Below are 17,584 nucleotides of genomic sequence, written 5' to 3' on the forward strand. Positions count from 1 at the left end.
TCAGGGGTCGCCACAGCGGAATGAACCAACGAAATTAAATACATGCAAGCTATTTTAATATTGCTACATGACCTTAATAGATGCAAAACCTACATTAAAAAATTTGATAATACAGTTAAAAGTGTGTTATTGACTGAGTTTTATGTCAACAGGAGACAAACATGCTGCAGTGCCTCAACTTTCACCAGAGTCACATTCATAACCAAAATAGCCATGTGCTTTCACACTGTCTCCCTGAAAACAACGAGAAAAGTCAGTCACCTCATTATTTGTACATTTATTTTTAAATATGTAAAATGGACATGTGAAACAGTCAAATGTATATGTCCTGTGTGCGCTTGCAGAATCCGAGAGGGAGAGTGAGGACTCTCTATTACCAAGCACACCGCCACAATTCATGAAAGCCAAGAACATGAACACTTACAGTCGCATAAACAAGTATACAGGTAAAGGCGTTTTTAAAGAGTAAAACATTTTGTTGTATTTACACTTACACTACTTACAATACTGTTTTTAAACAGTACAACTGAGTGACAATAAGAGAGACTCACAGACTGAAGACTGCATGAGATTTATCATAAATGCAGTTGAGGAGCTTGTTTGCAACAGACAAAGCAACTCGTCACAAACTCAACCTACAGAAGACAAAGAGTCATGGCCTGTTGAAGACAGTGAAGCATCACAAAGCTCTACAGACTCCAACTCCACAACTTCCGCTTCCTATACAGGTGAAAACATCTTATGTTTCTTTGTTACTAAACATCATTTCAGCATTAAAAAAAAAATCTGGTGTATTTTTTGTTAGCAGGCAGCAGTGAATCTACCTGTAGTGTCCAAAGTGAAAGTGAAGATGATAGTCCAGGGAGAAAGTCATTGGATACACCTCCATTAGGGTTTGTCTATTCAATGTTCGTGAGTAGCTAAAGGCATAGTTCACTCAAACATGCAAACTCACCATTTACTCAATTTCAAGTTACAAACCAGTATAAGTTACAAAAGAAGATATTTTGAAGAATGTTGGTAACCAGAGACTAAGTAGACTAGTGTTGTCACGATACTGAAATGTCCAACTTCGATATGATACCTTGAAAAATATCAATATCCCATACCATTTTCGATACTGCGGGGAACAAATTCCACAGCATTAAAGTTATGCAAATTAAGTAGAAAGGGAAAGAAATAACTGAAACATATAATGCTTATATCAGGTGTGTCAGCAATCCTCATCAAAAAATGTCAGCAAATCTACAAAAATCTATATTTTCTGATTAAAACCAAAGTCTTATAATCTTAATGAATGAATGAATGAATTTATTTAACGGGGACATGCACAAAAATTGGATTAACCTCCAAAAGTGAAGATGCATTGTGCCAGGTTGTAGCAGGATTGTTATTTTCCACCTGCAGTCTCTGGACAGGTAAAAAAATAAAACAATAATAATCAATTAATTAAAAAGTCAGTTTAAAGCATGCAGGCATAATCACATATAAACTAAAACACTGACAAATCAAAAACATCTATTAATAATATTATTATTAATTATTCATTTCCCTGCTGGTGAGAAGCGAGAGTACAAGAGAGCAGATCCAGTATCGATACTAACCAAAAGCAAGATAGTATCATTTTAAATATTTCAGTATCAATATTTATTGATATATCTATATTTCTGACAACACTACAGTAAACATTGACTCCCATGATAATGTTTTTCAATGTAAACCATAAACTGTTTGATTCCCACCATTTTTAAATCATTATGTTTTACCATGTTTTCAGATCAGGAATCCATCTTAAAGATCCGTTGCTTGGAGCTTTTCCAATTGCATGGAAAAAGCATTTTGCTTTCAGCACTACACTGCCAAAAACACCAGTACGGCCTCTGCAGGAAACAGAAAGCCATATCCTCAACCCGTCTCTGCTCATATCACCTTCTCAAGGCCTCAGCCGTTCGCTCTTTCCTGAAGGACAAGGGGCGCTAGAATGTAAAGCTGATCCTACACACACATTTCATCATTTGTTCATTTTATGTGTGTATGCCATTTATGAAACTGGTACATTAGTTGTTTTATGGATGCTGTTATGGAACAAAAATAGTTTAGGCAAATCTGCTTAGAGCCAAATGTGCAGATTCCTGGCAGTGTGAAATTACAAACAATGTTGCTGTAACGCTGACTGAACAATTTTTTTTACCATAACAGCATTATTCGAGGACGTGTGGGTCACTCATGAATCTACCATCTTGAAAAGCCCCAGTTCGTCTGACAGCTTTGCAAATGACTCAGTAAGCCAAACTTTTTGCCTAAATATACTTTATACATTGCATCAGGGTTCAAAAGTCTGAGACCACTGAAAATATATCAGATGCATAATAGCAGAATTGTAATACCTAGGTTTATGTAAGTATGAAGAGTTAAAAAACCCTAAAGGCCATCTGAAATGTTCTCCTAAAATTAGCATTTTTGTCAGCCTCCTATGTTTATGTTCAGTTATTTCACTTTAAAGGCAATGTAAATAACTTATGTCACTATAAAAGCCAAATTACTGAGCCTTAAAGTTAAATTAATGAGGGAAAAAATGCTAATTTTAGATGACAGTATCAACATCTTTTAGAGGTTTTTGCATATAAACTCTTTGTCTGAAGTCAGAATTATTAGCCCCCGTTTATTTTTTTCCCCCCAAAGTTCTGTTTAATGGAGAGCAGATTTTTTCCAACACATTTCTACACATAATAGTTTTAATAACTCATTTCTAATAACTGATTTATTTAATCTTTGCCATGATGACAGTAAATAAAATTTTATTAGATATTTTTCAAGACACTTCTATACAGCTTAAAGTGACATTTAAAGGCTTAACTAGGTTAATTAGGTTAACTAGGCAAGTTAGGGTAATTAGGAAAGTTACTGTATAACGATGGTTTGTTCGGTAGACTATTGAAAAAAAAAAACATAGCTTAAAGGGGCTAATAATTTTGACCTTAAAATGGTTATTAAAAAATTAAAAGCTGCTTTTATTCTAGCCGAAATAAAACAAATCAGACTTTCTCCAGAAGAAAAACTAATATCAGACATACTGTGAACATTTTCTTGCTCTGTTAAACAAAGTTTGGGAAATATATATTTTTTAAAAATCAAAAGGGGCTACTAATTCTGACTTTAACTGTATGTCTTTTTTCTTTAAAGCAAAATAAAAGCTTTTTCACTAATGATCTTTTGAACCCACTTCAAGTTAGTTTAGTGACTAAGAATGATAACTATAATGGTAAATACTGTACTTTATCATTTTATTAATGATAGATGTCATGCTTCATCAGCAAAGAAAAAAAGCTCATTCCATAGATATTATTTCTATCTGCTGTTATCTTTACTATATTTAGAACTCTATCTTAAAGTTTTCAGTCATAATGCATGATGTGAACAGGCTTTTGTGTGTCAGCTCTCTATTTATGATATCTTTTTGTACTTCAAATTAGGAGTCTGTCTTAAGTGTGGAAACTGGCAGATTTGTGTTCATGAAGAATAAACCAAAGATCAAAGACGAGACACCAAAACAACTCATTCCTCTAAAAAAAGCAAGAAAAGTCTGTCTGCACCGGCACACTTCAAGAAGAGGACGTGTTTCAACACAGACGAACCCTAAGAAAAAATGTGTGAACGGCTTCCTCATGTTCTGCCGAATTAACAGGAAGTTATATATCAGGTGTGTATGCTACTACACTGTGAACAAAATTCTTGCTCTCTTCATTTTTTTAGTTCAACTTTCATCAATCAAACTGACTTAAAATATTAAGTTAAGCTTTGCATAACTCAGAAAATCTTGTTGAAACCTGATTAACTTTGTTAAAATAAGTTAAAGTAACATAAAAACTTTTGTTATCATGACTTTTCATCATAGCATTTTTTAGTGTATTATACTCATAGATATATACACTAGATATCGCATAAAGGCTCCTTAGCATGCGTCAATAGGGTCGCCACATTTGTACAGGGCTCCCAGGACAAATGTCATTCAACTGCAATAGTTGCCAATGTGAAGATATCGTTTTTTCGTGTTATCGTTTTTCACGATTTTGTGTTACAAACTTTTGTGCTCAACAGGTAGCGTTACTAGCCTTATGCTAGTTTTGTGGAATAAAATAAGCAAACAATGTAAATGAAATATGACAACAAGTTGCTGCGCTGCCAGAAACTTGTATTATTGTCAGCTAAGTGAACGTGGATTTAGTCACAAATGAATTGCTTCCTCTGTTAGAATGAGAAGTGAAAGCAGGAGAGGAGGTGTGTTTCAGGACAAGGATTAGATCAAATTTCACAGGGGGGAGGATAATACATTTCCATGCTCACAAACACTCGCTCTTTGTCAGCAATGTCCCCGTGCGGTCACTTATCCATTGATGTAGAAAAGTGATGTATAATTATAATTTTTGTAATTTAAAAAAATATTTGTGTACTGACCACCGGGAAAACTCACGATCATTGATATGTTTATATTTGTATATCTCTTCCACTGCACCTTGGTCCGGCATTCATTTCAAATGAGCGCTACCCTGTACTAAAATGGTGGCTCTATTGAACCATCACTTCCAATAGACAACAATAGCGTAGGCGACATCTAATGTAAATATCTATGTATTATAGCAAAGACTATAGAATACACAAGACATGTCACTCGTATCTTTTTGAATGGGGAAAAGTGTAACGGTCAATATGGTGAATAAAGCCCGCCTTCTAGTACAGGAGCAAATCATCGTTTGCTATATGGTGAATAAAGCCCGCCTTCTAGTTCAGGAGCCAATCATCAATCACTATATGGTGAAAAAAGCCCGCCTTCTAGTACAGGAGCCAATCATCGATTACTATAGACTGATGATACTCTGGGGGAGGGGCTTGGACCAGATGTGAGTTTCTGCAGATTTTGTGTGATTTGGACATTTAGAAATTAAACTAAAGAGACAGTTGTTTAATTCTGTTGATGTTTCCTAATATGAAATTTAATCATAAGCTTGGCAAGCAGTTTTGGAGCATTTTGATGTTTCCCCATTCAAACAGAATGCCCGAGCATACACTAAGAGGTGTTTCAAAGATGGCCGCCGATTGAAATGACTTGCCTTAAAGGAACTTTGATTATACTCATCTAGATAAATAATCATTTAATGGCAGACAGTATTGATATGTTTTTTTAAACAACAGATCGTATCCTGGGATCCCCTCCACTACAGTCACCAAAGAGTTGGCTAACCTATGGCACATCTTACCCAAGAGGGAGAGACGTTTGTACTGGTATGCTCTCTAAATTCTCTAAACTTCAGTCAGCCTTGTGTATTGACACAATCTACATTGTAAAAGTGCTATAGAAATAAAGATGAATTGAATTGTATTGCATTCCAGCTTCATATAAACCTCTCTCTGTTTTTAGCCTGAAAGCCTGTAGCTTTAGCCGCAAACAGAATCGCAATGTTCGTGCTGAAGTCCACGAGGCGGAGAGGAAGGCTGAACAATCTGCGCCCAGTCCTCTGCACATCCTACTGGCCTATAAAGAGGTGATTGAGACTGTCAAATGAAGGTTTTCACAGCTCATTTACTGGGAAAATATGTTGGAAGAATCTAAGAAAAGCAAGCGAAACTGACTACAGGTCTTTAAACTGCTGCATTGTATAGTTCAATACAGTTAGATTAAGGTTCATTGTTGTGATTAAACACAGGCATTTTAAAGTAGCTTATTTATTGGGTTAAGTATTTATATTTTTATTGTTCTACTGTTTTTAACCATCATAGAGCATTTGTACATTTTCTGTTTTTTTTTTGTATACTGTTTTTATTGGGACTTTGCATTGTTTGATAAAAAAAAAACTTATTTATAATAAGTGGCAACTGCTAAGTATCTGTCTCTAAAATCTATATATATTTATGTATTTATTATAATGTTTAACATTAAGCTGTTTTATAGCTTTATTTTTACAGATGTAGCCTAATTATTCACTTACAGGAGCTGTAATATGTAAGAGAGTTAGCAGCCTTATAGTTTTGTTCTGGTTTGTACACCTTGGGCTGTTATTAAAAGTTGATTGAGTTGGCAGTTTGTTTGGCTTTTATTTAGGATTTTTATTCATTCTTTTATTTTCCTTCGACTTAGTCCCTTATTTATCAGGCATCACCATGGCGTAATGAACCACCAACTATTCTGGCATATGTTTTACGCAGCGGATGACCTTCCAGCCTCAACCCAGTACTGGGAAACACCCATACACTCTCTCATTCCCACACACTCATACACTACGGCTAATTTAGTTTATTCAAATGACCTATAGCTAGGCCCACACGGAATCTGCGCGCCAGAATTAAGCAGATTTTCCGCAGAATTCCGCAGATTTTTAGCCCATTATTAATTGTTTATTTACTTGAGTAAATGTGTGTAAATCGATATTTATTCAGTTTTTAAATTAATTACAGTTATATTATTGACTAATATGAAAATGTTCATCTGATTTATGATATAATGCAGTTTGTACAGTCTTTTAGTAGATATATTATATGAGAGACTTGCTTTGTTTACCAAAGTGATTCTAATTGGATTTGCATTTTAAACATTAAAGTTTAAAAGATATTATTTTTTATTTCATATATTAAGGTTTTAGTTCCCAAAATAATTCTGCAGAAATCCACAGATTTTTACCAAAATTCTCTGCAGAAATAGCAAAAAAACGTCCGCAGATTCCGTCTGGCTCTACCTATAGCTCACTGTGGGGGAAACCGGAGCACCTGGAGAAAACCCACGCGAACACGGGAAGAACATGCAAACTCCACACAGAAATACCAACTGGCCCAGCTGGGACTCGAATCAGCAACCTTTTTGCTATGAGGCGACAGTGCTAACCACTGAACCACCAGGCCGCCCATTTTTATCCACTATATGAGCAATGTTTTAATTTAGGTGCAGTTATGTTGAATGTAGCATAATTTCACAAAAACAGATAATAATTACAATAAACTTAGTTTAGGCGACATGGTGGCTCAGTGGTTAGCACTGTCTCCTCACAGCAAGAAGGTTGCTGATTCGAGTGCTGGTTGGGCCAGTTGGCGTTTCTGTGTGGAGTTTGCATGTTCTGTAAGCATGTTTTGCATGTTCTCCCCGTGGGCTTCCTCCGGGTGCTCCAGTTTCCACCACAAGGCAAAAGACATGCACTATAGGTGAACTGGGAAAGCTAAATTGTCTGTAGTGTATGTCTGTGTGTAAATGAGAGTGCACAGTATGGGTGTTTCCCAGTGATAGGTTGCAGCTGAAAGGGCATCCTCTGTGTAAAACATATGCTGGATAAGTTGGCGATTCATTCCGCTGTGGTGACCCATAATTAATAAAGGCACTAAACTGAAAAGAATGAATGAATCTATTTGAATCACTATTCGCCCACACTAATGTAGGCCTATGTTAAATCTTTGTGTGAATCATGATGGAAGTTAGATTATTGCTTCACCATGTGATAGAGCAGATAAAAAACAGTCACATACTTATTTTTTCCTAAATTATGGAATCCTCTAATTTGCTTGTAAAAAAATTGCAATCTATCCTTAAATATCAAGATCAGTGCATCAGTATATTCATAGATGATAGTATTGAGTTGTATTAAATGGGAGTCTAAAGTTTCATGAATTCATTTAAAGGTCAGAGAGTTTACTAAAGCTACACATCATTTTTTTCACAGGTCTAATTATTGATTTGTATTTCTCTTTTTTATGAAAATTTATGGGGGTAAATAATTCTTGTTCTTTTTTTCCACTCTTCTGAATTGTCACAAGCTAAGAGTCTTTAGTCATGCTTTCTTACAATCAGTGTTTATTTACTAAATACACTAAGTTAAAACGTTACCAAAGATACCGGTTGAAACCTAAAGTGGCGGTAAGGTCCTAAAATGTATGGAACGAGTCTTAAAACAGGCCTTAAAAAAGGTATTGAGTTTCATTCTCTGATTTCTGTATATACCCTGAATTCAAACATTTAACTAACAAATATTCGTATAAACCCCTGCCACAAGCACTAATCATTTTAATGTGTATTTTTATTTGAACTAATTATCCTTTTAAACAGGATCGAATTCTGTGTGTTGAGGTGCATGTGACAATATTAAGATCATCTGATTTCCAGCAAAAATAATATATGCAACACTGTTAAAAAAGTATGCCATTGACACATAAAATTACTTAGGAAAACATCCACAAAATATCTTTCAAAACAATTATAGGTTAACTAGTATTTCTGACCTGAAAATCAATCTGACAAAACACAAGAGCATGATAAAGGATTACTGTGTTCTACATTATAGTTGTTTTATTACGCTTTCAGTTGCCAGTAGCTTGAACAGCAGTCACATGATGGCTTTATCGTCCAGTTGACTGGCTCTTTAAATTAGAAGGCTGGACTTCTGCAGCCTCCCTGTACCTCAGACATACTGCAGATTTTCTCTTTCCAATATGTGAAGAAAATGCTTCATTTTATGTCATGTCATTTTCGTCCACTTATCTGGGACCGGGTAGTGGGGGCAGCAGTCTTAGGAAAGAACTCCAGACTTCCCTCACCCCAGACACTTCCTCCAGCTCCTCCGGGAGGATCCTGTGGCGTTCCCTGGCCAGCCGAGAGACATAGTCTCTCCAGCGTGTCCTGGGTCTTCCCTGAGGCTTTCCTGGTGGAACATGCCTGGAACACCTCCCTATAGGTAGGTGTCCAGGAGGCATTCGAAACAGATGCCCGAGCCACCTCAGCTGACATCTCCCAATGTGGAGGAGCAGCGGCTCTACTCCGAGCTCCCACCTGGTCAATAGGCATATAAAGGGGGTCCGAGCACAGGTGGGTCTCGAGATCTCCCCCTGAAAAGGGAGGAAAAAGAGGAGATGGGGTGGAAGGGGGGATTCTTCCAAAATGAAGATAAGGCAGTAGGGTGAAATCGTCTATTTAGTGTAAGCTTGGATCAATATGATTGGGTTATTGTTGATTACGGATCAGAAGCCAGCCATGATCAATCATATCACGTGCTCTTCTCGAAATTAGTTTATAAAACTTCACTTAAACGATTTTGCACATACAATGCTTAAATATCATATTCACAATCAAACCGAAATGCTAACCAAAAATACAAATTGTTCACTTCTGTTAACCCATTGAGCAGTCAGGGATGTCAGGGATGCTGCAGGTCCTCTAGATTTTCTAATTTGAGTCTGGAAATAAACAGAACGCACTATTTTTCCACTATAAAGTGTGCTGAATTTTTCCCATTCATAAGTAATATGAAGGTTTAATCTTATCTTCCACACATTTTTCTTCCAACCTTGCATTATTCTCCAGGTGTTGTGTTTAAAATGTTGCTGATTTTGTGTAGCTGTTCAACAGCACAGAGCGACTCTTCTCTCAGATGCTGATTGCTAATGCGGAGCTTCAACACCTCTGTCAGAAGAGCCACCTTGTCTCTTTTCTCCTGAACAGAGGACAGAGGAACACATGGTGTTTTGAGCATGTTTGCCCTCTATAACACCTTTCTCATTTATTAAGCACCAAATGAGTCTCACCTTCAGCAGATCACCGCTCAGTCGCCTAACCATCCCTTCCAGGTGAGAGAGTTGGTCAGGAAAGTCAATAAACACATCACTGCTAAAAATAACAATGCAAGTCAATTAATTTTCATAGGTTTTTTAAAGGGTGTATTAATCAATAAAGGACATCACAGCTACTGTAAAAGATGAGTACTCATAGTATAGTATGTTCTGCTTAAGGTAAAGATGTTCAATTCAGTACAATATTAAATGAGTAAAAATGCCCTACTTACTCCATTTCTTCTTCACTGAAATAGGCACTGGACTGGTGGATCTTGTAGGTTTCACAGGACGGTGTGTCTGGCCGGCTTGATACAGGACTCATTTGTGACAGAAGTGTTGCCATCCTTTGTGCTGTAAATATATCCATAGAGTTTTTAATTTTATCACTACTACTTATAATGATAGAATCTCCTCTATGTAACATACACCTATGCCTGCAGTCACAGTTATTTTTTTTAACTGGTTGGTTCATAATCATAAAGGAAATTCTGATTAATTCAGGCAGTAAACAGTCACTTAAAAGGGAACTTTATTGGTCCAATGAATTCACTGTGACACTAGGTTGGATGGAAAAATGGATCTGAAAAATGTGCTGTTCTTTAATCGTCCACTTAAAAACAAATCTTTAAGCCAAATACACAAACCTGTTTACATCTTCAAAAACAGTAGTAGAGTTAGTAGTATTAATGAACTGTTTATATGTGATGTTCATGCCATAGAGAGATTTGTTCATTAGAATATTTAAAAACCTCTAGAACTATTATTTTTTTTGCTGATTCATGTCCTTATATTATCCAAAACGTTTCAAAGAATGAATATTTTTAGAAATAAGCTATTTTTAGTTGTGACCCCTTCTGTTTCGGTAATGATGTCACACACCCTTAATTTTCAAGCTTGGTTCAATAGAAATCATAGAAACACAAAAGACTGCTTAAGTCAGATAGGATAGGGACATCTGCGATTAAACACTCAAGCTAAATCATAATCCGCCTTTGTTTGTTGTGACTATGCACAATCCTGCAGCGAAAATGACTTACTGTGCTTTAAATGTAAACACATTATTACTTATTTCAGTATGTTGATGTACTTGCAACTAAAATGAACCTGAGTAGGGGGCGGGACTTTTTTTTGAGCATCATTCCCCTATAGCAACAGCGGCATGGTTAAGAAAATTGTGGCTAAAGCTGTCAAACTGACATCAACAGAAAAGTACCGCTAAAACAAATTTCAGTGGATTAATTGTTCACCTAAATAAGAACATTGTGTGCTACATTGCATATTTTTAATTCTCACTGATTTTAAATACTTGAGTTTGACTGGACATTGACTGCATGAATACACTGTAATGACTGGTTGCATTACTGGCCTCTTGGCTGTTGAAAAATGAAATGGAGTGCAGACCTCTGCCGCCAGTCTAAATTTCTGGCTAGTGGCTACACAAAACTAGGTCATTTTAAATTTACCAAATGGTTGATTTCCTCTTTTTAATGTCCTTATTAATTTACACTAGTCTTCTTCTATGGCTTTCTTAGTGATGATGATGATTTCTTATAGTGATGATGATAATAAAATGCATAATTGTTTTACAGCTTGAAACTAATTTGGCTTGGATGAGTAAGCCAAGATGCCAACAGCTGTTGCTTGGCTGAAACATCTTGTTGTCCAGCAAATCTCAAGTAATATAAAGTACTAATACTGGGTTTCTGCAGGTTTCACCAAGTCACATTTAAGACTTTTTTTAAAAAGACATTTTTAAGACCATGTAGAATGAAATTTCATTCTTCAAGCGCTAAGGAATTTTTCAATTGCCCAGCAGAATTTTTTTTTTTACTTGGCAAATTCTAACTTAAGAGGTGACGCAGTGGTGCAGTGTGTAGCACTCTCGCCTCACAGCAAGAAGGTCGCTGGTTCGAGCCTTGGCTAGGTCAGTTGACATTTCTGTGTGAGTTGGTAGTACATTCCGCTGTGGCGACCCCAAATTATAAAGGGACTAAGCCGAAAAGAAAATTAATGAAAGAACGAGTTAGCCAAGATGCAAACAGCTGTTGTTTGGCTGAAACATCTTGTTGTTAAGAAAATCTCAAGTACAATAAAGTAGTAATACAGGGTTTCTGCAGGTTTCACATTTAGACTTTTTTAAAAGACATTTTTAAGACCATCTAAAATGAAATTTCTGACTTATATAGGACAAAAAGCTAAGAATTTTTTCAATGGCCCAGCAGAAAAAAAAATTCTGGCAAATTCTAACTTATTATTTCTTAGCCACATTATTTAAGTAATGTGTCAAAAACAAGCAGTCGTTGGTTGTATATATTTTTAATACATTTTTCAACATAACATAAACTCTTAATAAAATGTAATCAACTAAAAATATCCACAACTGACTGTTATAATATTAGTTATAAATAGAGATTTGCTAAAAGTTTTGTATTGTTGGTGATTGGATGAATTGGATCGATTAGACAGCTGTACATAAATGAAGGAAAATTATGACCTGTTTACAATTATTTAAGAAAACAAGATAATATTTCGGTGAATGTAAGGCTTAAAAGCCTAAAAGTTCGTTTTTTTTAAATGTAACACTTTTTAAGACCCCTCAGACACATTGTAATATGTCTTAGGTACTGATATGTTATAAATATATCATATAAATATGGCCTCTTTAGGTGTGTATCTTTTGAAAAGGTTCCACCGTGATATATGCCAGTGACGTCATACCAAATATTGGTCTGAGGATATCAACCAATCTCTAAAATCTGACCAAAATACTGTTGGGTTGGACAGACAGATTTATTATGACTGGAATCTTTGTGTTAAAAATTATCGGGGCTACTGTATATAAACAATCTCAACAATATTAATTTATTTTTCAACACTTACTCTCATATTCTTGGGCTGCTTGAACCAGACTATTCCAGTCAAGCTCGCAGGCTGTGTTTGGCAGGGGAATGAGTTCAGTGTCAGGATGTTCCCACAGGTCAGATTCAGCCTGCTCAGGCAAAACATCACATTCTAGAAAAAGACAACCAGTGAATGCAAACGGATACTATAAACAGTCCATAGCATAAATCACTCATAAAGGATTAACTTGCCTGACTGACGTGTCTTCAGGTGGAGATGGACTGGTGTGAGTGCTGGAGTGGAACTGAATAATGATGGACTGGCACATGAAGCTGACATTGGCGAACTACTGCAAAGCTCTGGCACTTTTTGTTGATTTGACGACTAGAAAGAGACACATTGCAACATTGGTAACACTGCACACATACCAACCCTCAGCAGAACAATACCTGCTTTTTCCACATTATTGTCCTTGTTCAGGGTCATACTGCACATATATTACGTCACGTACTGAATCCCCCTGAGCGCTGGCCTCGGTGTCATCCATCACAATGAGTTTTTTCAGGTCCTCCACCACTGTGCTCTTGCGAACAGGCCGCGGTGAGCAAGCTGCTCGCAGAGACGCAACAACTCGGGGCTGACCAAATACATTCTTTGAGCTCACATCCACCTGACTGAAAAAATGTACAGTTGAAGTCAGAATTATTAGCCCTCCTGTTACATTTCAATTATTATTATCCCCAAGTTCAGTTTAATGAAGAGTAGGTTGTTTTCAACACATTTCTAAACGTAATAGTTTTAATAATAACTGATTTTTTAATCTTTGCCATGATGACAGTACATAATATTTTACTAGATATTTTCAAGATAGTAGTATTCAGCTTCAAGTGACATTTAAAGGCTTAACTAGGTTAACATGGCAAATTAGGGTATTTAGGCAAGTCATTGTATAACATTGGTTTGTTCTGTAGTCAATCGGGGAAAAATGCTTAAGTTATATATGCTGAACACTGTGTGTGTGTGTGTGTGTGTGTGTGTGTGTGTGTGTGTGTGTGTGTATGTATGTATGTATGTATGTATATATATATACACATACATACACACATACATACATTTATACACACACACAGTGCTCAGCATATATAAGTACACCCCAAAAATCTCTCATTTAAAATCATATTTTTAATAGGAAGCTTTACAATATTATAATTGTGCATATGCATTTGATTAGTCAGTACAGAACCCAAATCTGGCGCTTATCTAACAAAATAAGATACGATAACAGTCCAAAAACTAGTGGCTCAAATTTATATGTTATAAAAAATATTGAAAAAACATTTTTTAAAGAGCAAAAATCAAGAAAAGGAAAAAAAAAACATATAAAATGTTGAAATTTTGTTGTTTGTAATTTTTTTTTCGATATTTTGCTTGAATTTAAATTCACTATCTTTCAATTTCTAAATATGTTTGGTGACTAAAATTAGATTTTAATAAATATATCTGTTTAATAAATCATTTTTTTATTGCACCAAAATACATTGCCTATATTCACTGAGAAATGGATAAAAATATACATTTTCAAAATGGGTTGTAATCAATTATGCTGAGCACTGTATATTCTAGCTGAAATAAAACAAATAAGACTTTCTCCAGAAGAAAAAATATTATAGAAAATACTGTAAAATGTTCCTTAATCCATTAAATATCACTTTAGAAATATTTGAAAAATAATAAATATTGCACACTGCATTCAACTGTATGTTAAGCCCTCGCAAAACAAACAAATGAAAACATTTTAATTTATCAAATTAGTCAATAAATTAGGTAGAGTGAATGTACAGGGGGATTCAAAAAGAATACCACAACTTTGAAAATCAAGAACTCTGCAAAGAAAAAAAGGAGAGCTAAGCTCTTTCTGTCATCGATTTAAGGAAGCTCTGAAGTTTCCTTGGGATGCTTAACTAAAAGAAAGAACAACTGCAGCTATCCAAATTGTTACGCCTGAGATCCTACAGAGAGTGTGAAACGAGTTCAAGTATCGGGTTGATGCCACTCGAGTGTCTGGAGGGTGTCTTATAGAACATCTATGAAATTGTTTCCTACAGAAAAAAAAAACTTCATGTACTCTTCACATTGATTAATTACCCAAGGTTCCATCATGTTTCTTTGACTAAATACATATTTTCAAATTGTGGTATTCTTTTGGAATCACCCTGAATTTTAGAGTTTTTAAATTAGAGATGACACACAAAGAAAATACACTATACCTCAAATGTCAAAAACTGACTTGTTTAATTATTTGATCATTATACCTGTAGTGTGTATCATCGTAATATGGAAGCCCATGTCAGCCATGTCAGAATTGTCAGAATTGTTAAACCTAAACCTGTAATTGTGGCCTTTTTTGGAAATTGTGAGTTACATGTAGTTTTTCTAAATGAATGTCTTGCAATTCTGAGTTTGACTATTGTAATGCAGGGTTCATATTTTGCTACTTTGACTCTTTAATTGTTTTCCCTTCAGTGGTTTACAGAGAACTGAGAAGAAAAGTACTAGTGTATAGAGTCATGTTTTTAACTTTATTCCTCATAATTATCAGTGCATACAGTATCTTGCATTTTTGACTTTTTCACAAAGTTTAAAACAAAATTCAATATTAATAAAAAAATAAAATAAAAATAAATTTAAAAAAATCGGGCAAATTTTTTGATAAACGTGAGCCTGTACATCACAATATTGTTAAAAACATTCTATTAAAAAACACATGTAAATATGTGAGACACGTGAGATAAAGGCCATATCATATTACCATATCTTAAATCTACAAACAAACGATTGCACAACATCCCCAAAGTGTGTTTTAGATTCCACTGTGCTGTGTTTCCACTGTTTTTGTATCTATTGTTTTCTAGATAATTATCTGGACTATTTTAGTCTTGCATAACATCAACATCACACAATGTTATTTACAGTAATCATACCTTAAAGGCGCAAAAACTGATTGTCTTTAGAAACAAATTTTGTTACGCTGGTTGAAAGTCTCTTCACACCCTGGTAGCAATCATTAAATGAAGTGGTCCATGTGTATTTATATGTATTTTAATATTCTGTGGAAGGTATAGGAACAAGAAAAGTTTGTCCAATCAAAACATTCAGTGCGAAAACTCCTACCTGCCTGTCAAAATAAGCAACCAAACAAACAGTGTTCTCACAGAAAGAATTACATCATGGACGTGGTTCAGACAGAGTTCCCAGCAAACAATTTGTGTTTAATAGACGTCTGATAGACATCTAAATGTAGACAGGTTGGATAAAACAATTCTAAACTTGGTTTGTCAGTGAAAATCTAACAGATGTTTAAGAATAGCCCAAAACTAGACTAGTCGTCAGATAGACCGATTGGACAGACTTTATATGTGTAGTCATTCATTTCTGTTTATTTGATGACTAGTCTAGTTTTGGCCTATTCTTAAACATCTATTAGATTTTCACTGACAGCCTAAATTTAGCCTTGTTTTAGCCAAGACGATTATGTTTAGACGTCTATTAGACATCTATTAAAAACAAAAAATTCTTGCTGGGTTATTACTAACTCTACTATAAAGTTTTCTCATTGGTGAATTTCATGTGATGTAGTGTAGTGTTGTTGTCTATTGCGTGCTCATGCGTTCAAGTGGCGTGGCTTTGGATGGCTTTCAGTGCTATTAGATTAAGATTAGCATCTTGTATAAGAAGCAAGATCCCACCGCCAGTTTTGTTTTATAAACAGAGAGAGCAATACGAAAGACAAAATATGATACAAGGCATAAAAGCAGTGGGGGTTTTATGACTAATAAGAACTTAGTCTAGTCTAAGAACTAACTAGAAGCATTCTAAAAAGCAGAGGAATAATTATGTTAACAAAATTAACTGAATGAAAGTGTTACTTCTTTGTGCTTACTCAGAAATAACTGTACAAAATCTGTCACTGGTGCAGTAGCTTTTCAAAAGGGACATTTTTGTTCCACAGTAAGTAAACATCAGTACCTTTAGGGTACATCTTTGTACCTTTAAGTTACTATGAGGTACATATTTCATTTATATGTATTAATATGTACATTTAAAGACTTTGTTAGAAACCAAATGCACCTTTTGAAACCCCAGTGACAGATTTTGTAACCCTTATTTTTTCTGAGAGTGTAAGACAATGCAATAATAATCAAGACTTTGAGATTACACGATAACATTAGGATAACACGACATTCCAAATGACAAGTTGCTTACCTTTCTATATAGATGTGGTCATTGTTTCTGACATCAACAGTGTTTCTGTGTTGTGTGTACAGTATATTGTTTTGTTTTGGGCTGCGGTGAGGGCTGGTTTGAAGCTGACAGGACCAGTCAGGGTCACCTTGAAATAGTTTAAAGCCAGCGCCGTCAACACTGTCATGACTTGCCTTTCTCAGTTTTAGACAAAGCTTTGCAGGCTGGTCTGCTCTAGACTGGCGTTCGGGGAACAGATGTTGTGTATTAATATAAAGACGAGGATCCTCATTGGATAAATCCTGACTCTGGCTCCAGTAGAGTCTGTCCTTTCTGAACGCATTGTGATTGAACAAACTGCTGTCCTGGCTCTGGATGAGATGGTCCTCTCGTAGCTGAAGTTGGCTGAAGCGCTCCTTGCCCAGTTGATTTGAGATCGCTGAAGTTTGAGAAACCGTGGCTCTCATCAAAGGAGGCGTTTCCACCATGGAAGTTTTAACCTCTTGAGGTTTAGAGCACAAAGGGCTGGAGGAAATAATATACCAAGACCATAGACACACACATATTGTAGATGCATAAAAACAAAGAATGAGGTATGCAGCGAACACATTGCAAAAGGACATGCACTGCAAGCATAAAGACACAGCCATGTTAAAATATGAAGCTACTTCATTGCATTTAGAATGTCCTTTTTTCCCTCGTGACATCATTAGTAGCCAACACAGCAAATGAGACTTATGTGGGGACTGGAAGGAGACTGAATTTAGGGTTAGGGTACAATTGGTGGAACAGCGTGGTGGGAATGCCCCACTTTAGTCTGTCCCACCCCTCCCCGTGGGATCTCATAGATGGGGCAGAAAAGAGGGGCAGAAGAAAATTAGGCCATTATGGAAATTCAGAATGGTTTACAGTTTTTTTA

At 35.7% G+C, this 17,584-nt stretch overlaps 1 protein-coding gene across 2 annotated transcripts; it reads right to left on the bottom strand.

Moving 5' to 3' along the window:
- Nucleotides 1-9,295: 9,295 nt before the first annotated feature.
- On the bottom strand, nt 9,296-17,188 carry LOC130214860 (signal-induced proliferation-associated 1-like protein 1). Of its 2 annotated transcripts, none has more exons than XM_056446695.1 (6): nt 16,687-17,188; nt 12,935-13,097; nt 12,463-12,807; nt 9,813-9,933; nt 9,556-9,637; nt 9,296-9,464 (listed from the first exon to the last, which is right to left on the bottom strand). In XM_056446695.1, the coding sequence occupies exons 4-6, from the start codon at nt 9,923-9,925 to the stop codon at nt 9,324-9,326; spliced, it is 336 nt and encodes a 111-aa protein (XP_056302670.1). In that variant the 5' UTR covers nt 9,926-9,933; nt 12,463-12,807; nt 12,935-13,097; nt 16,687-17,188; the 3' UTR covers nt 9,296-9,323. Both variants share the same exon structure in this region; 1 of them encodes a protein (XP_056302670.1).
- Nucleotides 17,189-17,584: the final 396 nt, after the last annotated feature.

The sequence above is a fragment of the Danio aesculapii genome, chromosome 21 (assembly GCF_903798145.1).
Source record: "Danio aesculapii chromosome 21, fDanAes4.1, whole genome shotgun sequence".
In the NCBI taxonomy this organism is placed as follows: domain Eukaryota; kingdom Metazoa; phylum Chordata; class Actinopteri; order Cypriniformes; family Danionidae; genus Danio; species Danio aesculapii.

What these genes read in the sequence shown, in the direction of transcription:
- LOC130214860 (XM_056446695.1), bottom strand. Translation starts at nt 9,925, where the DNA reads ATGGCAACACTTCTGTCACAAATGAGTCCTGTATCAAGCCGGCCAGAC. An exon ending in TTCAGTGAAGAAGAAATGGA is followed by an intron (nt 9,638 to 9,812) that starts GTAAGTAGGGCA and finishes TGTTATTTTTAG; the next exon opens with CAGTGATGTGTTTATTGACT. An exon ending in TGAGCGGTGATCTGCTGAAG is followed by an intron (nt 9,465 to 9,555) that starts GTGAGACTCATT and finishes TCCTCTGTTCAG; the next exon opens with GAGAAAAGAGACAAGGTGGC.